The 24,230-nt window shown below is 38.2% G+C and overlaps 2 protein-coding genes and 1 long non-coding RNA gene across 4 annotated transcripts; all 3 read right to left on the bottom strand.

Moving 5' to 3' along the window:
* Window positions 1-6,234: 6,234 nt before the first annotated feature.
* LOC138926197 (uncharacterized) lies at window positions 6,235-9,501 on the bottom strand. The gene is made up of 4 exons (XR_011442588.1): window positions 9,487-9,501; window positions 8,080-8,232; window positions 7,365-8,007; window positions 6,235-6,839 (listed from the first exon to the last, which is right to left on the bottom strand). It is a non-coding gene; the product is annotated as an uncharacterized lncRNA (long non-coding RNA).
* Window positions 9,502-14,053: 4,552 nt separating this feature from the next.
* On the bottom strand, window positions 14,054-18,008 carry LOC108125584 (probable ATP-dependent RNA helicase DDX43). Its single transcript, XM_043209960.2, has 2 exons — window positions 16,565-18,008; window positions 14,054-14,928 (listed from the first exon to the last, which is right to left on the bottom strand). Exons 1-2 carry the CDS (start codon window positions 17,983-17,985, stop codon window positions 14,118-14,120), a joined length of 2,232 nt encoding a protein of 743 aa, XP_043065895.2. The 5' UTR covers window positions 17,986-18,008; the 3' UTR covers window positions 14,054-14,117.
* A 2,866-nt stretch (window positions 18,009-20,874) lies between these two features.
* Window positions 20,875-22,246, bottom strand: LOC108125591 (collagen alpha-1(XXI) chain). Of its 2 annotated transcripts, none has more exons than XM_017241851.3 (2): window positions 22,126-22,246; window positions 20,875-21,384 (listed from the first exon to the last, which is right to left on the bottom strand). In XM_017241851.3, exons 1-2 carry the CDS (start codon window positions 22,193-22,195, stop codon window positions 20,996-20,998), a joined length of 459 nt encoding a protein of 152 aa, XP_017097340.1. In that variant the 5' UTR covers window positions 22,196-22,246; the 3' UTR covers window positions 20,875-20,995. The 2 variants fall into 2 exon arrangements, with proteins under 2 accessions (XP_017097340.1, XP_070133923.1); XM_070277822.1 differs by lacking the exon at window positions 22,126-22,246 and adding an exon at window positions 21,917-22,082.
* Between the last annotated feature and the right edge of the window lie 1,984 nt (window positions 22,247-24,230).

Here is a 24,230-nt window from a genome sequence, read left to right as displayed (position 1 = left end):
AAACCGAGTTAAAAATGCTTTAAATTGACCTGACTTGAATTGGGATCCGTTATCTGTTAAAATTGACTCCGGAACACCAAATGTATAAAACACTTGTCTATCTAGGTAGTCATAGATCCTATCGGCGGTAAACTTACGCAAAGGGTGTAGGAAATGAAATTTCCTCCCTTCTTAGACCTAGGGTAAGGTCCTAGCAAGTCGATATTAAGTTTCTGGAACGGTCTTTCCGATACTGTGGGTTTCCCTAACGGTGGTCTCAGTATGGTGTTTGCACTCTTGCACGTTTTACAAACGGGGCACTCAGAGACGTAGCTACGAATTTGAGTTACCATCCCTGGCCAGTATAAATATAGCTTTAGCTTCTCGATCATCTTGGCCATGCCAATGTGAGCCGAATCGGGAGGATTGTGACCTCGCGATATCACATCGTCAACTAAGTTGACTGGAACGTACAGTTTCCACGCTTATTGTTCGTGCACTTCATCTCCGCTTGATGCTTCTGTAAACAAACTAGTCGACAATTTTAAAATCCGGTAACCTGTCTTGATTGGCTCTCATCTGTTCTCGTAACTGTTGTATTGCGCTGAATTGAACTCTTCGGAATCTAAGTCAATAATAGGATAGTGGACCATCCATTAGCTCATCTATTGTTCCTTCTTCGCGACGCGACAATGCATCTGCTACGATGTTCTGTGAGCCCTTGCGGTGTTCTATTTTCAATTTGAGTCCGCGTAACTTCAAAGCCCACCTTTCCAAACGATCTCTTAAGTCTTTCTGCTTCAAAAGCCATCGCAGTGCGGCATGATCAGTGACGACTTGGAAATCCAACATAGGATATATAAAAATTCAATATAGGCTCTAAACTTCTCTATTTCTTTTATAACTGCTAAACATTCCAACATTCCGTAACGGAATAGTTGTGTTGGGCCTTCGACAATTTTTCTGACATGTATGCTATAGGCAATTACGCCGTCTTCATTCCTTTGCGCCAACACACATCCTAGCCCGTACACTTAAAAAAACGAACTGTTTCTGGAAGTCAGGCATCCGCAGAATTGGTGACGACGTCAACATCTGCTTTATTTACTTATTCCACTCGAGTTTCTTGTTCTTTTTAAGAAGGTCTGTCAGTGGGGTCGCGATTGTAGCGTAGTTGTCCCCAAACCGCCTGTACCACCCTGACAATCGGAGAAATCATCTCAGCTGTTTCGCGGAGTTGGGAACTGGAAAACTGACCTTTTCTGGGTCGACTTTCAATTGGCCGTGCCCAATGACATATCCTAAATATCTAATCTCAGTCATGCAAAACTTCGACTTGGCTATATTAATTGTCAGGTTTGGCTTTCGCAAATGGCTTGCGATTTCTTCGAGTAGTTTCAGATGTGACTCGAAATCTTCTGACAAAACTAGAAAATCGTCTAAGTATACGAATACTCTCGTGCGCACGGTTGGTGGTATAACTATGTCCATTAACCTGCACAGAGTTTGAGCCGCAAAGACCAAAAGGCATTACTTTGTACTGATACAATGGTCTGTTGGGAATAGTGAAGACTGTGAACTGTGACTTCTCTTCCATTGGTATTTGCCAGAACGCGTGTTTCATATCTAGTCCCGTAATGTACCTAGCTGGTGGCAATCGACTAAGTATGCTATCCACATGAGGTAGTGGATACGCATCCTTGATCGTGAGTTTGTTTACTTCCCTGGAATCTAAATCGAACCTTGGGTCCCTTTCTAACAAGAACGCAATTGCTACTCCATCAACTCTTGGAATCCTCTATTATTCCTAATGCCAACATGTTCTCTACTTCTTTAAACATCATTTCATCTTTTGCTGGTGAGATCGGCCAATGTCGCTGCTTGACAGGCTTTGCATCACCAACATCAATGCTAAGTTCCAACACCGGTGTTCTCCCTAAACCGTTTTTTTTCATAGGAGGGCAACTGTGTTATGACTAAATCTAGCATCTGCTCTTGTTTCTGCTCGAAAGCGCGTGAGTTTAGGGAACTAATTGCTCTTGTCCCACAATTGCATCTAGTAATCCGAATTGTCGCCAGAAACCTATCCCTAACTAGACGTCTTTCTTAAGATCTAGGATTACAAAATCGACTCGATCGACTTTCTAAGATTCCGATAGATCTCCGTTCTAATTTTTGCCGTGACGTTGCATAATGCTTCGTTAGCATAATGCGTCGTCTTTGCCAATTCAATAGCTGCTTTGCCCCCTATGCAACTTGTGGACGCGCCTGAGTCCAGTAACGCTAGGTATCGGTTCTTCTCTATTTTAATCCCTGTATAAAGCGTGTTATCTGAGTTCAAAATTATCGTCGAGACTAACTACTGCCGACACGTCTGAACTTCCCTCCAAAATCTCTGTATTTTTATTTTCGAACGTCCAGTCTCTCTCTCACAAGAGTTGACGTTCCCTAGGATCCGTTCTCTTGCTTCCCCATAATTTGCCTCGCGAATATGATAGGTCTTGAACTGAATGAATCTATCTGGTAATGTTTCGTAAAGTTTGTGCTCCTTCTTGAGCGGAGACAGACTTATCGTAAGTTCTGTCTGAGTACTATTATCGTTTTTTATTGTCTTGGATACGACGCCTTCACGTTGCTTGTTGCATCCCCTCTCTGGTTTTCCGACGGGTTGCATTTTGACATCGAGGCCCCTCATCCATAGCAAAAGATACTGCGGGCGTTGAGACAGTCTGTCAGTCGCATCTGTCTGCGTGTATACCAATTTTGTCAAATGCCTTGCAGAAATCGAGGGAAAGAATTTATAGGTGGTTTTTTGTATTAAGGGCCTCGCTAATAAGATAGTCAGTAAACAACAGACTATCCACTATCGAGTTGCCCTTCCAAAATCCAGTTTGGCTGTTGTGTAAGAGTTTATGTGAGCTCACAAGCCACCATAGCTTTTTGTGAATATTTTGTCTAGTAACCTAGCGAGACAGTAATTGAGGGAGATTGGGCGATATGAAGCTAGATCTGTCCTATCTTTTTCCGGTTTGAGGAGGGGTAAAATTATACTAATTTTATATTGTTGTGGTATATGAATATGTAGTATTTTGTTGTAAAGTTCAATAAGTCTGTATTTTATGGTCGTAGGTAAGGCTTTAACCATTGGATAGTTGATTCTTTCTAAGCCCGGAGTTTTCCCTTTTAAAGAAGCCAGGGCGGAAAAAAATTCAAGGAAGGTTATGTTTTCTTCTATTGGAGCAGCTTTCTTACTTGGAGGAGGTTATAATGAGTTATTTAGAATATTATTTTTACATGTATGAAATTCGTTAGAAAACTTGTCGTGATGAGAGTCGGTCGACCAGATTGGGTAGAACACATTAGCAATATCTTGTTGATCGGTTAGGTTTTCAAGAGGATTGTTTTGAGTTTTGAATGTCAAGAGTTTCGAATGGCTTATTTTGTAACCGTTGTAACGATTGCTACAGTAGTAACCAATTATGGGGAAGGGCTGGTGTTGCGGCTGGGAGCCAGCGCACGCTATGATATCCGGCTTCGGCTCGTCGGCAAGGGGCGTGTTATTTGACAGTTCCCAGCGGTGCCCATCACAAGTATGGATCTTGATTTTAAATTGCGTGCTCGCGACAAGACATGCTCCGGTAATGAGTCCCGAAATCCCCCTATGGCTAGGGAGCTGCTATCCTTCCTCGGCTAACCCGGAGTCACCCAGGTGTTTTAGGGGCGACTCATATTTGCCCACCCTACCTTAGGTCACTCAGCCCCGCTCCATGCGAGTGACCCCTTTGTCTTTTGGCTTCTCCTACACATTAAACTGCCGCTGCGGCTAAAATACCGAATTTAGAACATTATAATTATTTATTGGACTAGACTAATAATGAACATCTTACAAACTATCCTCGAACGCATAACTCAAATGACGACGGTCAATGTAAATTCGAAACTTACACCTATTTATCAGACTAATTCAGAAAATTAAATTAAAATTAAAAAGACATTTAGAGCAAATTAACATTAACGAATTAAAACAACAAAAAAAATTTTAGGAAAAAAAGGGGAAACTAAATTTTGGTCTTCTGATTGAATAAATATATATACGATTTTATATTCGGGAGATCATGCCATAAAATAAAATAATACATAAAATAGGTTTACTCACGATTTGCCTCTTTAGCATCCCTCGTCGAAAGCGCTTTCGTCGGTGATGAAAGGGGAAGTGGGGGACACTTCACAAATAAGAATTTTCTTTATAAACCTACTTATTTTACATAAAATTTAATAAGGCATGTTTTAAATGTTTACCTAATGTTTAAAAATTATTTAGCAAAAGTTTAGCATCAACCAAAATTTTTCCTCTTTGTTTTTCCTACAAAACTTAAAAGTATTATTATTATTATTTATTTTTTTCTTTTTGTTTTAAATAAATTTATCCTTTGCTAGTTTAAAAATTTTCGCTGTGGTGTCGGGGACCAAAACAATAAGGGCACATTTCTCTTATCTTTTTGCTGGTGGGGCTAAGCATATACCTCACTCTATTGGACTGGGGAAGAACTTGGTCGTCAAATACTTATGACTTCTGACGCACCATGGTTAGTAGAATTTTCCACCAACCATCACTGAACAACACAAAAAAAATATATGGACCGATTCTCCTTGTCTTCGATGGCCTTGTCGCCGGTGCAACCGCCGGTTTACTCCCGCTCGGAGCCCCTCGTCGCGATGAACTAAACACCAATCTTCCCTCTTGTCCGTTCGCTCGTTTGTCTCACAGCGAACTCGCGGGCGGTACCCGATCGGAAGTGCTGGTCGCTGCTATATGCCCGGAGATGCTGATCTGCGCCGTCGGTCCCACCGGAACGCCCGGAGTCCTCCTTTTTCTTTTCGGCCTCCAATGTGTCTGCTGGTGTTTCCGCTCTGGCCGGCCACCTAGTAACAGACCCAACATAAACGCACCATAAAAAACTGCCCTCTAATTATTTGCTTTTTTTCATTTCCACACTCACTCAGGTTTTACGAAGCTGACACTAGGACTCGAATCTCGAATCCAACAAACAAAAGACTTGCAAAGATTGGGTTTTCTTTTTTTTTTATCTTCCATTAGTTGATATAACCGTCTGCTCTTATGTAAGGCTGGTTAGGGAATGCTCTCCCCAAATCTCTCTAGCCAGACCGACGCGGGATTTAAGGCGGGCAGCCTCCTGGAGTCCACAAATGGCGAACTCCTGGATTTAATTATTCCAGGCGCCTCCTCATTCTATATAACCCATTATCTCCCACAGATGGCGCACCTTCCTGCCTAATGCGGCGCATAGGTGTCGCTTTCTGCTATGGCAAAGGGTACACTGTTTTTAACTCACGTCGAAAAAGGGCATTCTTTCTCCTGAAATCTATTTTGTTCTCTTTGGTAATATTTCTTTTAAATAACTTCCATGCTTGTTTTTTTGATTTGCAGAAGGTTTGAAGAGTTTTGTTCCACCAGGGCGTCCTTTAGGTAACTGTTGGGAAGGCCATTGGAATGCGCAGATGTGCACTGCTAAGTATTATTTTATTTGGGCTTATTGGGGTTTTTATTAACAGGTTGGTTACGATCGGTAGGTGATCGCTTTAGGTTTATTTTTAGGTGGACTGAGTACGAAATGAAGACTACTAACATTTAAGATAGCTTTAGGTTGGAGGTATGTTGATATAATGTTAATTTTTTTCCTAGAGCATATTTCAATAATAGAGCGTCAAAGTCGAATCCTAAGATGATTTCTTTAAACTCTATTGTTTTGTGTATTAGAATTGCCACACCACCGTATGACTGTGAGGTGCCGAGTCAAAGCATTGCATAACTTTTAGGGATAGCATAAATATTGCTTTGCATTAGGTGTGTCTCTTGTAAGGTTATTATTGGGGGGTTGTCTTTATTTATCAGAGTCTGAAGTTCCTTAAAATTTCCAAAAATCTTCAACAAAAAATGTCCTTGACGCTTGTATGAGCACTCCCGGTCATTTCATAGCTTCCAAGGAATGGGACGAAATGATTCAGTGGTTTCCAGGTGGACTAGGATTTATGGTAACCTAAAAACATAATCATTTGTGTATGGAGTGAATAGCTTCCTCGCGTACACCATTTCACGACAAAACAAATTAGCCTGTGGATGGTACCCTAGATTACAGCAGTAAAAAGCCCCGACTTGAGATTGGTATGCGACTGTATTTACAGATTCTTTATTATATTATTTTAAACATGCAATTATCAAGTATATATTATGTGATTGCTTAATTCAAATTTATTTTTCCAGTCAAAAGTTTTATGTACTGTGATAAGTGCTTGACATTCAACATAGAATGTATCGTTATTTTGCCCAAGCTAGTTTCAATTTGACAATCTTCTTGTTTCTTGGAATCTTCATTATCATCTCCACATTCCATGAACTGGTCAAAATCTCTTTCAGACTTCTCTAATATATATAAATAATTTTTAAATTGTTCAAACGATATGTATTGCATATTGGGGCATTGTTGTCTCATTGATAGGTGATGTTCACATCGAGTATCGAACATCCAACGACGTGGAGCTAGCGACTTGATTTGAGTGTATTCTAAATTTTCTTTAATGTAAGTTGGTTCGTTGTTTGTGGTTATTACTAAGGTGCTACAAAATAATGCATCCTGAATAAGCTGTGTTAGTTTTGGTAGATTAGTAAATTCATTAAAAATTTTGCTAAAGGTGCCTGTATTGTGGCATTCCAATTTTTTAAACTTGTCCAACATTGTTGGAGACATAAAAGCAAATCGAATATTTTGTAGGATTTTAGCTGTGCTGGATCTGCGACATGGCCACAAATGATTAAGCCACATAAAAGCACTGTATAATAACTGAAACGACACAAAATAGAAGGTTTTTTTACGTCAAAGAAAAACAAGAAAGGAAAGCTAACTTCGTGCGTTTCCGAAGTTGATATACCCTTGCAGTAAAGATCGGATATAAATAGCAAAAATCGGATAAAGTTGGCCGATACTCATACGAATACGAAGATTTAGTTGGCCGATCCCTATCCCGGTAATTTGTTAGGCTTGATCAGTTGACTTGAAGTACAACCCATAGAAAAGATAATCTCTCTAACTTTAGAAATACCAAAGTTTTGGCATTTCCGATCAATGAGTTATAGACAAATGGACAGACAGACAGAGAGACGGGCATGCTCAACTCAGATGTTGGTCCTGATCAAGTATATGGGGTCGGAGAAGTCTCATATACTGCGTTGGACTTTTGACCAGAATTAGAATCCCCTCTGCAAGGATATAAAGTAATATAAACTATATATATAAATAAATAAAAAGAGTTTTAAAAATAAAATGGTATACTTTTTTGTTACTTCCTTTTCCTTCTAATTAACTCACCTCCATTTCTGAGTTTACTGCCAAAGAGCTGGATGCTAGCAAATGGCACACCTGATTTTCATTGAGGCAAAGAAACTCACGACTGGATAGTATTACCAAAGTTGCTTTGGATATGCGGCTAGCCATCAATTCGTTAATTTCATCCAGTTCATAGGCGTGGCGCTCTTCAAACATTATATTAAATGCTGAAAAATTAGTATAGATATGACTATTTAGAACGTTCCAGGCATGCTCAAGAAGCTCAGTTATTTCCAAATATGATGCAGCTCTGAGAACTTCGGGCATATTAAGCATGGGTATTTTTCCCATTTCCGAAATCATCCATTGATAAACATTACTAAAGCCATTTGGAGACAATTGACGTGTGGAAATATTCAACATATTTTTTTCCAAATTTTTAAACATTTGTTTTGAGTAAAGTTTTAAAATGATTGCGTGGCACATGAAATAATGATCCCTTATATTTATTATAGTGTCAGTGTGTTTATTGTCTTGAATGTTTTTTACCACAACAGTGGCTGGTGAAACTTTGTGCGTCAGTAAAATTATGTTGTCTTCTTTGTTTCGTTTTACATTGATATCACCTAAACTTTTTTGCACCTTGGAAAGCAACCTACATTCGTTTTCAAATTTTGAATTAGTCCTTTAGAGAAAAAAATAATAATAAGAATTTAATATCACATTAAATGAGTAGTTCGATTACTTCATAACTTACATGCGAAAGTGTCCTGGCCGTGGCTCATTGGAGAGTGTAGTCAAATATGGACGACTTTTGTGCATTTTGCTGATATTTCATATATGTATGTCTAACTTTGTTACGATGATTGTTTGAATCAGAAATTGTTTGAATTGGTTACTTTGTTATTACCTAAAATATTTTTACATACACTAAACTAAAACAAGAAAGGAAAGCTTCGGGCGGAGCCGAAGTTTATATACCCTTGCAGTTAAAACCGGATATATATCGCAAACATCGGATGAAGTTGGCCGAACCTTATGATTACATCACAATAAAACCAATTAATTACGATGAAAAATCTAAAAAAAAGTCCCAAGCTTCTATCTTCAAAAACACGAAAGTTGGGTCATTTCCGATCGTTCAGTTATATGGCAGCTATAAGATATAGTCGGCCGATCCGGGCCGATCCGACTTATATACTGCGTGCAAAGAAAAGAATGGTGTGTGCAAAGTTTCAAGCCGATAGCTTTAAAACTGAGAGACTAGTTCGCGTAGAAACAGACAGACGGACATGCTCATATCAACTCAGGAGGTGATCCTGATCAAGAATATATATACTTTATAGGGTCGGAGATGTCTCCTTTCCTGCGTTGCACACTTTTGGACAAAATTATAATACCCTCTGCAAGGGTATAATAAATATAAACATCTTATAAATACCTTGAGGATTTCCAAGTGTTTTGAATGGCAAGAAACGAATCAATCCTGAATGACAAACAAAGTTCGGCTATATTTATTTTCACCACTTATTATTCTTCAAGATTAAGAACAAAATATTATAAGCTGTATTTGTAGACAGAACTTTTAGGCGCGAGTTACCAAATGGAGGGAGTGGAGTGATTTTGAAGGTGTTTTAGTGGTGTAAGTATTTTACGATTTGAATTATATTGAGACCAATGCCTTTGGATTCTAATGATGATCTGAGTATATTCTCCCGAAAGGTTTTACAAAGAAGTTTAAAGTAAGACAAAGAATGAATGTGTATAGGCTGCAAAAGTGCCTAGCTCAGCAATGGGCCGGATACTTGTGCTTGCGATGATCCTCCTAGTCAGCATACGACCGGGCGCTGACCGTATTGGGTGTCATCGAGGTGTAGACACGATGTGCAGTGGCAATAGGTGACCGTGACTTCACTGGCTAGTGACGTCGTCGGTAACTCCTCCCCTCCTAGAGTGAAGTGACGGCCAGAGTGAAGGCATGGTCGACACGAGTTGCAGTGTTGTTTCAGGGGTAAAAAGTGTTGTTGGTTGTTTTTTCTCCTGATCAGGATTGAGATTATTGCCATTGTGGCTATTCCTTACCAATAGTATGTAAAGGCGGTCTTCGATCGCTGTCTCGCTAATCTCGTTCATTATCGTAAAATTTTTTTTATTCTAAAGTTACGTTCAAGAGTTCGTTGAATTCACCAATATTGCCTCTGTACATAATAACGTTGATAGTAGTGGGACAGTCTTTTATTTCTAATAGGCCTGTACCGGTGAAGTTGAATTTTTCAGCACACGAAGAAATTATTAGGATGTTGATTAGGACGATGCTTACGCCCTCTGATTGCCAGATCCGTTACTCCTGGTCGGTTTCCTTTGCCCCGAATGTCGCTGGTGTTCCTGATAAGATTTCCGCCACGCATTTATTTTGAGACTTGGGATCCGAAGTATCTTCCCCGTGGCATAGGTACACTTTCGCAATTTTTTGACTCTTATCTTTTACGTAATCTAATTTTGTTTATAGGTGGCATATATTAGTATTAATTGTGGGTTTTTGGATTAAGAAAATTATTTTGGCTCGTTGGCTATTGTTTCAGTGTTTAAATATTTTATATAATTTGATATCGTTTTCTAACTCAAAGTTCTGTTTCATTATAAAAATTCGAGTATATTCTATTTCTTTCGTATTAAAAATGAATTTTAGTTTGATGAGGAGATTGCTCTCCGCTATGTTTTTAATATTATTGGTTAGTACACTCTTATTAAAGTTAATACGATTTAAAAATTAAAGAAGATGAATCTCCTTCTGTTCTTGGGAGAGTTTATAGAAAAGGTCCCGGTTGCGGTTAATGTAAGTAACCGAAACAGGGACATTTTCTATAAACTTTCTTATAATTTACATATAATCTTTCGATCTTCGTTAATGTGCTTTGTAATATTTTTAAAACGAATAATGCATTCGTTATTTATTTTACCTTGTAGATTTAATCTGTCAGTTTAAATCTGCAATCTCAGTCAAATCTGTCACAGAAGTGCCCAACTTGTGTATTTTGTGGAATTTAGATCTTATTTTGTCTGTGTTCGACGCGTCCATGTCACCCGAAATGATTTTCATCATGAGCCTAAACCGTTTTTAGCTCCCTCTACTTTCTAACTAACTTTGGGAGCTATTGAATCTAAGCGTTCTTTTAGATGATGGGTCTTGGTCTCTATGTTTTTAATAGTCTCCCTAGAGAAGCTTATGTTCTTTATTTGGTTCAAGGGATTGTATTTAAAAATTCTGAACGCGTAGGGTATAAGACTATGAGGTAGAATTTTTAGACTTGGTACTTGGGATCTTAAGCGCAGATCAAGTTGGTGTCAAAATTTTGCCACGCCAACTCCCTCCCCCAAAAATAGAGATCTGGTTGTAGCGCCAGTTCGTTAATGTTTTTAGAAAATGTTTAGATGCCAAACTGCTCGAACGGCTAATCTATGTACACTTAAAAATCAAAAGCAGTCAAATCGGATAATTTTTAGGAGAGGTATAGACATTTCGGTTTGCTGCCCTACTGAATAGGTAGTATGGCCGTAGGTATTAGTAGGGAGGCTGTAGTTGTTTTTTTTGCCCAAGCGCAAAAGTATGAAACACAAATTTGATGCTGAGAATATCGTTAAAGGATCGGCTACTATATAGCTGTCATATAAATAAACGATATAAAATGACCCAGCTTTGATATTTTTGATGACAGAAGCTTGGGTACGTGGAAGGAAAACTAAATAAAAAGCATACACGTGTCGTTGAAGGATAGTTCGTATCTTATCAATATTAAATTTGTTCGTCCCAAAAACGGATATCAGATATTTTGGCCGTGGCTTGTGGACTTCGCACCGGGGTTTTACCTCGTCAAGAGGTTTTATATGTATCTACATAATCTTTTTTATACCCTTGCAGAGGTATTATAATTTTGTCCAAGTGTGCAACGCAGTGAAGGAGACATCTCCGACCCTAGAAAGTTTACATATTCTTGATCAGGATCACCACCTAAGTTGATATGAGCATGTCCCCTAAACCGTTACTCTACACATTTGGCGTAGAATAAAATTTGTTCCTGTACCAAAGAAAAACATTGACTTTAAGGTAATTACAAACGTAATTGCCTTTTAAGTGTAATTTTCAAATACTTAAAGGATTTAATTAAGTTGAGTATGGAGAATCACATAAATAGACATGATATTCTCCCTCCAAGGTTCTATGCTTTTAGGAGAAACCATTCTACGGCCTAATGGATATTGATCCATTGCATCAATGCATTTCATATTGATTGAATCAACACCATAGCTAATTTAAAAGTTTGTGGCTTCCACGTAACAGCAGCAATACTTGGCCTAAACAAAGCTTTTGACGCTGCACAAATTCCTATCTTAGGTAGAAAATAAGTAAATTTCGTTTTAATCGCTCCCAAACTTAATAAAAAAATTCTAACTATGGGCAAGGCAGAGGTTTCAGTCGATAAAGGGGTTAGTCAGGGAAGCTATCTTAACCCAATTCAGTTAAACCTTTACACACTTGAACTTCATAATCTAAGAAACGATTATAGTACTCTTTTCCAATACGCGGACGATTTTTTTTAAGTCTGTTATGATAAGAATTTATCGTTGTCTGAAACTAAATTCGAGCAGAAAGTTAATTTCTTTATTCTTCTAATCAGCCACTATTAATTTCAACCTTAGAAGAAGACATTTAAATGTTCAGTTTAATAATATCACCTTAAATAATGTGAATAACGTCAACTATTTGGGTAGAATTATAAGTGTTAAAAACTCTTCTGTTCCACACATTAAAAAAACGATTTTGAAACCAAACCAAACAAATATGTTTCTCCAAATGCTTGATGGTTGTCTCTTCGGAGGTCATCCCAGTAAATCCCTTCTCCTATAAAGACGTTATTAGACCTAGGTTTGGGTATGCCTGTATATCATAAATTCCCACGCAAACTTTTCCCATTTTCTTTTTAAATCAACTCGAGTTAAAATTATTTTTCATCTCGCTGCTGAACTCCCACCCATTTACAGAATTGAATTTACCACAGCTAAAGAGTTAGCCAAATCCTTCGCGTACAGAGTTCCAACTGCTTCACTCTTACCTCTTTCATACTCATAAACTAACACAAGTTTTCTTAGAATCTATACTAAATAAAAAAACATTTTTAATCATATTGCTCTTATCAACCCTATTTTTACTTTCCATCAAAAATGATCTTTAGACACAATTTTTTTTAAAGGTATCTCCGTTTTCAAAAATCAAGCTAATGAAGTCATTATTTTTACTTTATTTAATGAAAAATTGAACATGGATAAATTATATGAACATGGAAATTTTCTACACGAACGGTTTGGTTTCAAATACAGTTGATAGTTTCTATACTAACAAAAAGCTGTCGTCTATGACCACTAAAGCTTTGGAAAGAGCAATTGATTTTGCGATTTCCAACTGCTTTTCAACGATAAACATGTTGACGGATAGCCTTGGCGCTATTCAAACTCTTAAAAATAACAGCTCCAACAATTATATTGACCGAATATATATACCAAAATATAAAATTGTACTAGACTATCAAAAGTAGTAGTTTAGCACATACCCAGCCATGCAAACATTTGGGAAAACAAAATAGCTGATTGAAAAGCAAAGAATGCTTGCCTACACGGCTCCTTTTTATACCCTTGCAGAGGGTATTATAATTTTGGTCAAAAGTGTGCAACGCAGTGAAGGAGACATCTCCGACCCTATAAAGTATATATATTCTTGATCAGGATCACCTCCTGAGTTGATATGAGCATGTCCGTCTGTCCGTCTGTCCGTCTGTCTGTCTGTTTCTACGCGAACTAGTCTCTCAGTTTTAAAGCTATCGACTTGAAACTTTGCACACACCCTTCTTTCCTTTGCACGCAGTATATAAGTCGGAACGGCCCGGATCGGCCGACTATATCCTATAGCTGCCATATAACTGATTGATCGGAAATGGTATACCTTTGGTGTTTTTAGAGTTAGAGAGTTCAAATTTGACATGAGAGCTATTTTTGGCAAAATAATACGACATGCCAAATTTCATAAGGATCGGCCGACTATATCCTATAGCTGCCATATAACTGAACGATCGGAAATGACCCAACTTTCGTGTTTTTGAAGATAGAAAGCTGGAACTTAGTACAGATTTAATTCTTGGTCAGTTGATCCAACCTACCAAATTTCATTAGGATCGGCCGACTATATCCCATAGCTGCCATATAACTGAACGATCGGAAATGGTATTTGGTAGAAATATCAACTTTCGTATTTTTGAAGATAGAAGTTTGGGACTTTTTTTAGATTTTGTATTGTAATAAATTGGATTATATATTCCTATTCCCATAGGGATCGGCCACTATATCCGATGTTTGCGATATATATCCGGTTTTAACTGCAAGGGTATATAAACTTCGGCTCTGCCCGAAGTTAGCTTTCCTTTCTTGTTATATGTTAGATGGACATAAAATGATGCGATCAACTCTGTATTAAATAGAATTCAAGATGATTGGGAAAGACATTATAAGGTATTCTCTATGGAGCGTAATAAAGGCTACTCAAACATTTGGCCTTTCATCACCAAATAGCCCTGGTTTTATATTAAAACTATCTATCAAAAATAAATGCTTTTAATTTTTTTCTCTTGCTTTAATATAGTATTAATATTCATTTATTTCATATATTTTTTTTCTCTGGCAAGTATTAATATTCAGAATTTTCCAATAGTTTTCAAAGGTTTTTCTTAACCTGAGCGTATTAGGTATTTAGTACTGGAATCGGTCAAAGTCGCGTCCGCCTCTTCTATTTCCTCCAAAGCGACCTCCGTCGGAACAACCTCCGTCCCCGTCACCTCGTCGGTTCTTCATTGCCTGGAAGCGCTTGGCCATATTGTAAAGTTCTTCAGGAACCTCTTGCTCTGCCTCCTTCAGGATGTTGATGAGCTCCTTGGCCATACCCCAGTCTTCGCGGGTAATAAAGCTAATGGAGGTACCTTTGCGTCCGGCGCGTCCAGTTCGGCCCACACGATGCACATACTCCTCAATATTACGCGGAAAGTCATAGTTAATAACGTGCGAGATGTCCTCAATGTCCAAGCCTCGCGAAGCCACATCGGTGGCAACGAGAATGCGGACAACACCGGACTTAATGTCGGCAATGGCTTGCTCACGATCGCTTTGGTCCCGGTTTCCATGAATGCACTGAGTGTAAAAGCCATCCAATGTCAGATCACTGGACAAGTCGTCGGCGCGAGCCTTCCGCCCGCAGAAAACGATTATTTTATCCGTTTTACTCATATTCTTCACAAAGGACTTGATTGCTTTTAGTTTTTCGTCATCGTCCTCGAGCAGTTCAATTATTTGCTTCACCGAATGGGTGGCCGCCAAGTCCAATGAACCGACACACAGCTGGATAGGATTCTTCATGTAGCTCTGGGAAAGCCGACGCACACCAGGTGGCCATGTTGCCGAGGTCATGATTGTCTGCCGATCCGGACGGATGTCCAGCAGTACCTGACGGATCTGCGGCTCGAAGCCCATATCCAGCATACGATCGGCTTCGTCCAGCACCAAGTACAGTGGCGAGCAAAATTGAGCGTATGTTCACGACTCAGACTTTCGTCACCCATAAATTCATATTCACACAACCAAATCCAAAAATTTTTTTTGTTTTCTATTAATTATTTAATTCCTAATAAATTCTAAGCAAAAACAATGATGATAAAGATGAAATCGAGGAGAGATAAATAAAAAACGAAAAAAACCCACATAAACTAAATTTTGCACGTTTCAAAGAGTTTTAATTTCCAAAATAATATTAATATTTTGTCCAAAGAAATTTATTTGATACGACTTCCTGTACGCGGCCAGGCATGTTATCTACCAAAATTTCTCATATATCTTTAGGAAAGCGTATCCATTCAGCTACAACACGCTCCCAAAGGTTGCCCCTGTTCGATGGACCTGTTTCGTACTGCATGAGCCGTCTTTTCATGATTGACCAAAGATTTTCAATCGGATTGAGGTCGGGACTTTGTTCCGGGGTTTCATTTAATTTCTAAGGTTCCCTTCCAAGCCATTCCTTAACAATTTTCGAAGAGTGCTTCGGATCCCTATCTTATTGAAAAACCATTTCTTTTTCGGAATAAGCACATTTTTCAATAAAATTGGGAAGATTGGTCTGCAAGTTTTTTAGGTAGTCCTCTTTCTAATACCTTCTATTAATTGTAGAGGGCCAACATGCCACCATGTGAAGCATCCCCAAACTATAATACCACCACCCCCATGTCTTACAGTTTCTTTTACATGGTGTCTTTGGATTCGATCTCCGGGTCTACGCCAGCAATATTGCTTTCTGTCAGACTGAAAAGGGTAAAATTTAGACTCGTCAGACCAGATAACACGTTGAATCGTCAACGGTCCAATTTTTGTGTGCCCTTGCAAATTTCAATCGCGCTGTAATATTTTTATCGGATAATGCAGGTTTGTTTTTGTTTCACACTTGCAATATATCCGATGTGTCGCAGCGTTTTTCTAGCAGTCCATTCGCTAACATTCTTGATTATAGCCAAAGAAGCATCCTTTAGTGTTAGGAGCTTGGTACTTCTCATTTCAGACATTTTTTATTGAAAAATGTGCTTATTCCGAAAAAGAAATGGTTTTTCAATAAGATAGGGATCCGAAGCACTCTTCGAAAATTGTTAAGGAATGGCTTGGAAGGGAACCTTAGAAATTAAATGAAACCCCGGAACAAAGTCCCGACCTCAATCCGATTGAAAATCTTTGGTCAATCATGAAAAGACGGCTCATGCAGTACGAAACAGGTCCATCAAACAGGGGCAACCTTTGGGAGCGTGTTGTAGCTGAATGGATACGCTTTCCTAAAGATATATGAGAAATTTTGGTAGATAACATGCCTGGCCGCGTACAGGAAGTCGTATCAAATAAATTTCTTTGGACAAAATATTAATATTATTTTGGAAATTAAAACTCTTTGAAACGTGCAAAATTGAGTTTATGTGGGTTTTTTTCGTTTTTTATTTATCTCTCCTCGATTTCATCTTTATCATCATTGTTTTTGCTTAGAATTTATTAGGAATTAAATAATTAATAGAAAACAAAAAAAATTTTTGGATTTGGTTGTGTGAATATGAATTTATGGGTGACGAAAGTCTGAGTCGTGAACATACACTCAATTTTGCTCGCCACTGTACGTGATGCTGCTTAAATCGATCACTTTCGCCTGAACCAGGTCATTCAGCCGTCCCGGAGTGCAGATGATGATCTCAGCTCCGCGTTCCACGACCGAGATTTGCTTGCGGCGATCGCCTCCGCCGTAAATACACACTGATGTCATGCCACGGAACGGGTATTTCTTGACCTCCATTTCGATCTGTAGAGCCAGCTCTCGAGTAGGCGCCAGGATAAGGACGTTGGGGCCACCCCTCTGTCCTCTTGGAATACTTTGATACTCAGTGTGTATCATCCCGGGTAGCAGGAATGCCAAGGTCTTGCCAGTTCCCGTTTGGGCTATCCCAATCATATCGTGACCTTTTAGGAGAATGGGCCACGCTTGAGCCTGAATGGGCGATGGTTTGGAGAATCCCTGTTTCATGATCTCGTTCAGCAGGTCCGGGTACTTTGCGAAGCATTGCTCAAACTTCCAAACTGGATTGGGTATAGGAGCCAAAGTTTCCCCATCTTTTGCCCCAAAAACATGCGACACCGTAGTCCCGTTGTTCTGCTTCCGTATTTTTTCTGCCTTGGATGGGCTTAAATTAGCCACTTCGGGTGATTCCTCGTAAAAGTCCTTAGTTAGAGGAGGACACTTTGCCCAACGAGCTGCAGCAGCTTTTTCCGAAGCTTTGTTTAGAGCATCCCAGTCAATGAGGCCCGTAAGATCACCAGGTTGGGGTGTGTCCACCTTGGGCGGAGGTGCAAAATCATAATTATTTCCAACGAAAGGCTTTCTAGATCCGCCATCGCGACGACCGCCATCATCACGATCACGACCCCTTCCGGAATCGGAGACTTGTTTTCGTACCACATTCATTGCATCGCTAACGTTCCTTTGGAGCCTTCCGTAGACTTTAACCACTAGGTCATCCGTGTCCACCTTGACGCGGACATTGAAATCATTCTGTATCCGTTTGATGTTGTCGCCGGCCCGTCCGATAACCTTTCCAATCATTTCGGGGGCAATAGAGAGCGTCTCACTGAAGTCATTTAACTCGAAGTTGCTACGACGTGCTCCACTTCCGCCGTAATCACCACGGTGGCTCTTCCCGTAGAATTGTCTGCCTGCATCTTGATATCTACGAGGCTCATTATCACGCCGCATGCTTCTTTCATACTTTTTATTCATCTGGGCAGAATCTCGGGGCTTTACGGGTCCTTCAACATAGTTCGGATCGTCCCAATCGAGGTCGCTCATTGCAGATTCAAAGCAACGTATTATTTTAATGAAATTCGTTAGACTAACAAGACGCACGTGGGAAATTCTGAGTTTGCAGTTCCTTTGACAACTTTGACAACGCTTTTTGAGACCAGGGGTGACCGATAGCGAGACCGATACTATCGATTTTTCCAAACAATCGGCACAGTCGAGGTTTTCTTCGATGTTGGGACCAATCATTGTTTTTTCTAATTCATCTGATATAGGTGACAGCAAACTGATAAGCTTTTATATCTAAGTATTTGATTGATTGATTGATCGCTTCTTTGCAAAGGAGACCAACGTATCAAGCATTTTGATTTTAAAGCGAGCCAAAATTAATAAGATTTAAAATATTTTTGTTTTTTTAAACAAGGTGCGTTATTGGTTCCATGAAATAAGATTCAAACGGGGAGGCCAAATAATTCTTCCACAGTTACCAACAGGAAGTAACTTAATATAAGAAAAAAAGGAAAGCTAACTTGAAAAACCTTAAAACAGTTAAAACCTGTTACATATCGCAAACAAAGGTAATTGTTGGCCGATCCTTATGAGAATATCATAGTAAATCCAACTTATTACAATACAAATTGTAACTAAAGGCCCAAGCTTTTATCTTGGAAATACTAAAGTTGGTATTTTTACCAAATACCAAATAGCACTTCCGATCATTCAGTTGTATGTCAGCTATAAGATATAGTCGGCCGATCGTTATGAAATTTGGTGGGATCAACTGACCATAAATATAATTTGGACGAAGTTTCAACCATATATCTTCAAAAACACAAAAGTTGCGAAAGTTTCCGCCCAAAGTTAGCTTTCCTTTTTTGTTTTTATATCGATATTATTAACATTCAAAAAAGAGTGTTGTTAAGCGTGGGCGCAAATGCAGCTGGGAAATTTTCTTCGAGCGTCGGTTCTTAAATTCTTTTCCAATTGGACCGCACACCCAAAAGGAAGTTTAAAACAGTGTCGTGTCCCAAGTACATGTATAGTAACCCCGTACCCACGAAGTGAGCTCACCTACCCACAGACGATCGCTGTAATTTTTCGGTGTTGCGTGCAGTTTGTGCACGTAAGGATGTTAAGTTACCCCTGCGCTGTTTACCTAGTGTCTTGTTTTAGATTGCAAAAGGGAGACGCTATTGTCGATTTATTACTGGCCCAGGTTGGGGATATTGTACACAAGCATTCTTCTGCGAACAAGCTTTGGCCAAGAGACATATTGTTAGATAGGTTTTAGGTCTGAGCCTAAAATGAACCCGGGGCAGTGGTATTAATATTTCTGTGAATTTTAAATAGGGTCCCATGAGGGAAAGAGTGCAGAAAAACATTCTATGTAGAGCCTGGCGGACCCCACAAGAACGTAAACAAAGCGGCCGAAAAGTCGAAATACCATGAGGACGTAAATTTGTTTAATTAATTCAATTGTGCGTGAAAGTAACGTGAAAATAACGGCGGAGACGGAGAAAAGCTGCGCCGCCATTTCTTTTGTTGGCTTGGGTCATGCACCTCACCGTGAAAGTTCGTGTACAAACTCACTTTCACTTGCTAAACTTTTTATTAAAAATTTCAAAAGGATTTTATCTATTTTTATCTATTTAATGTATTCAAAATTGTGTAAATAATATAATTAATTGTATGATATTATAAAGGCCGGCTTTGATTAAATAATATGCAAATCGGGACTTTTGTGACTAAAAACAACTATATAGAGAAAAGCCTTTTATTTTACATTCTCGAATATAATAGAGATCGATATCAAGAATTGTAGGCCTAAAGTTATCCTAAAGAGTTATCATGTATCGTATAGTCACCCTTTTTTATTTTAGAATTGGTATGTTAAAAACATCCAATTTTATTTTAATTGCAACTGTTTGACACGGTTTGAATAATTTTTACTAGTTTAAAAGCCCAATGAATCCAATTTGAAGGGTATCAGCAGTAATGATACGAATTCACACCGACAATGACTGTTATTTTGTTGGACGAGTGTTGGAATAAGCTCGGAATGTATTACCATTCTCGTCGAGGGTCTTCCCCCGCAATCAGACGTTCATCGCCATCACGTAAATGACAAAGTATTCTCAACTTTGACATTGACATGTAAGCAGGTTGAACAAAGGCCATTAAATTAATCGTGTGCCTGGCTTTCGATCTGAAGGAAACTCAAACGACCTAAGAGTCACAAGTGTTCTCAAACCCTCTGGCTAATTAGTGCCTCCCTGTGCATGTCTCACTTATCTGGATGGGTATTATTCACGTATTCACAACATATACTAATTCTAGGTTGGCTTGTTCCTCTCCCCGGGGTGCAGTCTTCCGTGATCTCATCTTTCGGTGTCCCACTGTGACTCACTTATTTTGACACTCGCTCTTATTAACAGGTGTTTGTTCAAATTTGTTTATTTTCGTTTTCGTTTCTTGGGTGTTTTTTTCAGTAGGAGGAAGAGGCCCAATTAGGTGGGCGTGGCTGCCTCGGTTAAACATATCCAATTGTGTGAGGGCGGGGTAAGGTACAAGTCATCACTGTTAGTCATCTAACTGCGCAGCTGCAAGCGAGTCATTAATTGGATTTTAAAAACTCACATGCTGCTAATTATGCTAATTTTGGGTTTACAAGATTAGGTTGTTCTTAAAAAAGAAATTCGAGAACATTTTTGTTAAAAGTAGGTAGAGAATTGTAGAAAAATGCCAAAAAAATATGACGTGATTGAATTTATATAATTAAACCAGTAAATATAATATGGTAAATAATAAAACTAAATCAAAACTAGATGGAAATTATACAAAAATCTGGAATTCCATTTTTAAAAAAACACTATTCATTATTAGACTTAATTTGGAGTAATTGAATAAATTATTTTTAAGAGCAGTTTTAAAATAAACTGGGTTCTTTTAATGTACCTTAAAATTGTTTAACATGTATGTAATACTATGTATGATTGTTGTTATTACTGAAATAAGATAAGAAAAAACGATCATGGCCCTTGTAACTTCAATAACAAACTAATCAAAATCCCCTCTAATGATGAGATTTCAAGCCGCAATTTCAAGTCGATCAAAAAGAAAAAAAATACATTGTTAAGATTTTCAGTTGTTTTTTCTGTTTTAATAAAAAGTTCACACATATTTAGGTAATTTACATAAATTAAGCTTAGTAGTAAGAGCTACAAAAAAAAAAAAAACAATTTCCCGCGATAGAACCGCATCAAAGTCTCCTCGCTGCCAAGAAACCGAGGGTCAAGGCCAAGGTCACTGAGAGGGCTGTGCCACCCATTCCTGTTGCCGTGTTTCGATACCCGTAGACTCCGCCCGGGTAGTTGGGATCCCTGACACCCATGTAGCCCTGCTGGCCCTGGCCACCATAGGAGAACGGACGTCCGTGCTCGTCCGTGCCGCCTACGTAGTAGGCTCCGTTGCCGCCCGCTCCGCCATAGCTTCCCCGGGAATCGATGCCAGCGTAGCCGTAACTGTACTGCGGGTCGTGGCTGCCAAGGCTACCCGGGGGCTGCATTCCGCCGGACTGGGCATTTGACCAGGCTCCTACTCCGGCCGTGTTTCCATTATTCCAGTGCACTGTTCCCGCTTGTCCAACAACTGTTTCAAAATAAATATATTTATATTATAAAAATTAATTTGATAATTAAAAATTAAATAAGAAGAGGAAAATTCCTAAGGAACTCAAACCAATTCTATAAATTTCTGTTTTCGAGTTTCTTTTATTTGCTTTTCAGTTAAAAAATATTATTTTTTATATTTAAGAAGAATATTCAGTTTTCTTTGTTGTATTCTCTATTGTAACACACGTTATCATTTCAAGAATTCTGTATAGTACTTTAGAAAACTCATAAATCAATAAATTAATAGATATTCTTTATATAGAGTATTTTCTCAGAATATGATCTTCCATGATCTTAAATATTTAGAGTTCTTGAAAAGGTTTTATTTTATATTTTGGAATCCACATTGTAATAGAGATTTTTAAAAGCACTCTATAAAGTAAACATAAAAAAAAGAAAAGAACTCGAGAATTTTTTTGATAGCCATAGTTTTAGTTTTGCTTAAAAGTTCAAACAAGGTTCTTAATGTAAGGTGTTGTTTACAACATTATCATGGTTTGTCTTGCCACTGTTGCAGGGCTTCCTTTTGTGTTTTTGTTTGTATTTTAAATCGGCTTCTAGTTTAAGCCGACTTTTTTATGTAATCCGTTGCAGCTTGCTTCCAGTTTGCTTGAGAACTTCCCACCCGAGCGTTATGTAAGCTTTTCCCAAGCAATTGCACGTAATCTGTGTTATTTTCAGCGCGTGTTTTCGATTTCGAAACCGATTTTACACTCACCCGCACTGAATTTGGCGATTATCAGGCAAATCAAGAGGCTGCCGCCCAGATACCAATTCGAACTCGACATGTTTACCGCTCTACCGCTCGACTTCAACTAAACCGAAGCGGTATTGCCGGCTACGGTTTTAAACTGGTTTTTTTTGTTCCCAGGCCCAGCTAACTGCCAACAACAACCATTGCTGAAAAGTGTTATAATTGTTGTTGTTTTTGTTGCTGTTGTTATTGGTGGTAAACACCGAGTCATTTGTTATTTTTGTTGTTGAGTTTAATTGTTTACTCGTTTAATTTGAAAGATTTGCCAGAAAGTTAAAACGGGTACACATGTTTCAGGAAGTCTTTTGTTTTTGAAGTTTAAATAGTAATCTAAGGGCATTTATTTAAAAAATAGTTTATATACAAAAGTTATTAAAATTTGTATTGAAATTTAAATTTTATTTGAATTATTTATAGTTAAGGCTTCAGTGGAAAATTCCGAATTTATTATATATTACTCTCATAATGAGATAAAGTAGTAAATATCAATCTATTCTTTAATGTGAGAAAGGGCATGGAAGTAAAAAAAATCTTTCTTGTTTAACAAAGATTATACTTATACGAAAAAAAATTAAAAAATTTGTCATAATTTAATCTTTTTTTTTAATTATTCCGTTGTTTTCACACTAGCTAAGTTATATAATACTTTGTACGATTGTTATACTCAACGTTATTGCCAAATATTCCATTCTCAATATACAGATGAAACAAATCAAAACAAAATCTATATTTTTTGTAGCATACATAGCAAATTAATCATTTAATATATAAAGCCTTTAGCTAGAAAGCAAAAAATTATCCTTTAAATCTTTAAAAACTCTCAAAAAACAGACCAACAATTTTATATTAACTAAAGAAGAAAGGGTATTCCAAAGTCACTGGTGCTCTCATTTTTGATGAAATCCTGTAGAATTGCGACTGTATAATTTATTTTCAAATACAGAACACGCAAATTGTTGCAATGTGTAATATTGATGCGGTTAAGCGTTTAGCTCGCGACGTGAGAATCTTGACGTGATTTTTTCTAGTAGCGTTTTGTTTTAATTTTTTGTTCCGCCAAAGAACACATTAATTTGAGTTAACTCATTAATGAAAAAGCACGACACGGCACCAGGGTCATCCAAGGGTTAAGGGGTTGTTTCAACTTAGTTTTCAAGCTCTTCTTTGAAGATCATCCGAATTGCATTCAAGTCTTATTTTCTCTCTTACACAGACGATGTTTTCCAATCGGTTAACACCTTTCAGATAGCCGCACAATGAGTGATCATTGTGGCCTAAAAGTTGGCACAGAAAACTGGCTAAGAGAAGCTCCAAAACACAAACACTGGGTCAGTGCAAACTATTTACTTTCTCGCATTATTTTCGGCCCAGCAACTACTTTGTGACGTAATTTGAATGTAGGTCGAGTGATATGGTAATACCCGCGGAATGTCTCGAACATTTTCTATTTTTATTTTGCATTTGCATGAGCAAAATAGTTTTAAATAGTGTAGTGCATTTTTCATTTATGTATATTTAGGTTTGGTGCCTTTATTTGTAGGACTTTTTCCAAACCTTTGAAGCGAAACGTTCAGAGTCTTGTTTTTGATAAGGTTGGGCGAAAAAATATGTCACCTCTATGCTTAAAAAAAAAATAAAGAAAACTGGGAGTGTTTCAGTTTCGAAAAAAGACAAAAGTAGTTGATAAGACAAAAGTGTTTGGAAAAATTGGGAGTTCATTGTCGCTTTAGACAATATGTGACTTAATAAGCTAAAGAAACTTTTAAGGAATTGTATTGAATGCTTACGGAACCTTTTTTTTTTATTAAATTATTAATGAAGCTACATAATTCCGTCTTATAAAATTACACATGTCTCGCGGAATCCAAGATATACAAAATAAAAAAATAATTCAAAAGTGCACGAGTGAACTGACGACCTTAAGATTATGAGACTTACGCGCTGCCAACTGCGCCACCGAGGCTATGGAATCGTCTGCGTCTGATGCCTGCTAAAGCTTAATTAGCGAGGATCTCCCAATTTTTATGCAGAGTGTTTTTCAACTTTTTTTCTATTTCAGGTCCAAGGGT

Source organism: Drosophila bipectinata, chromosome XL (genome assembly GCF_030179905.1).
Source record: "Drosophila bipectinata strain 14024-0381.07 chromosome XL, DbipHiC1v2, whole genome shotgun sequence".
Taxonomy (NCBI): Eukaryota; Metazoa; Arthropoda; class Insecta; order Diptera; family Drosophilidae; genus Drosophila; species Drosophila bipectinata.
The sequence above is the reverse complement of the archived record's forward strand: the minus strand, read 5'-3'. Positions and strand labels throughout refer to the sequence as shown.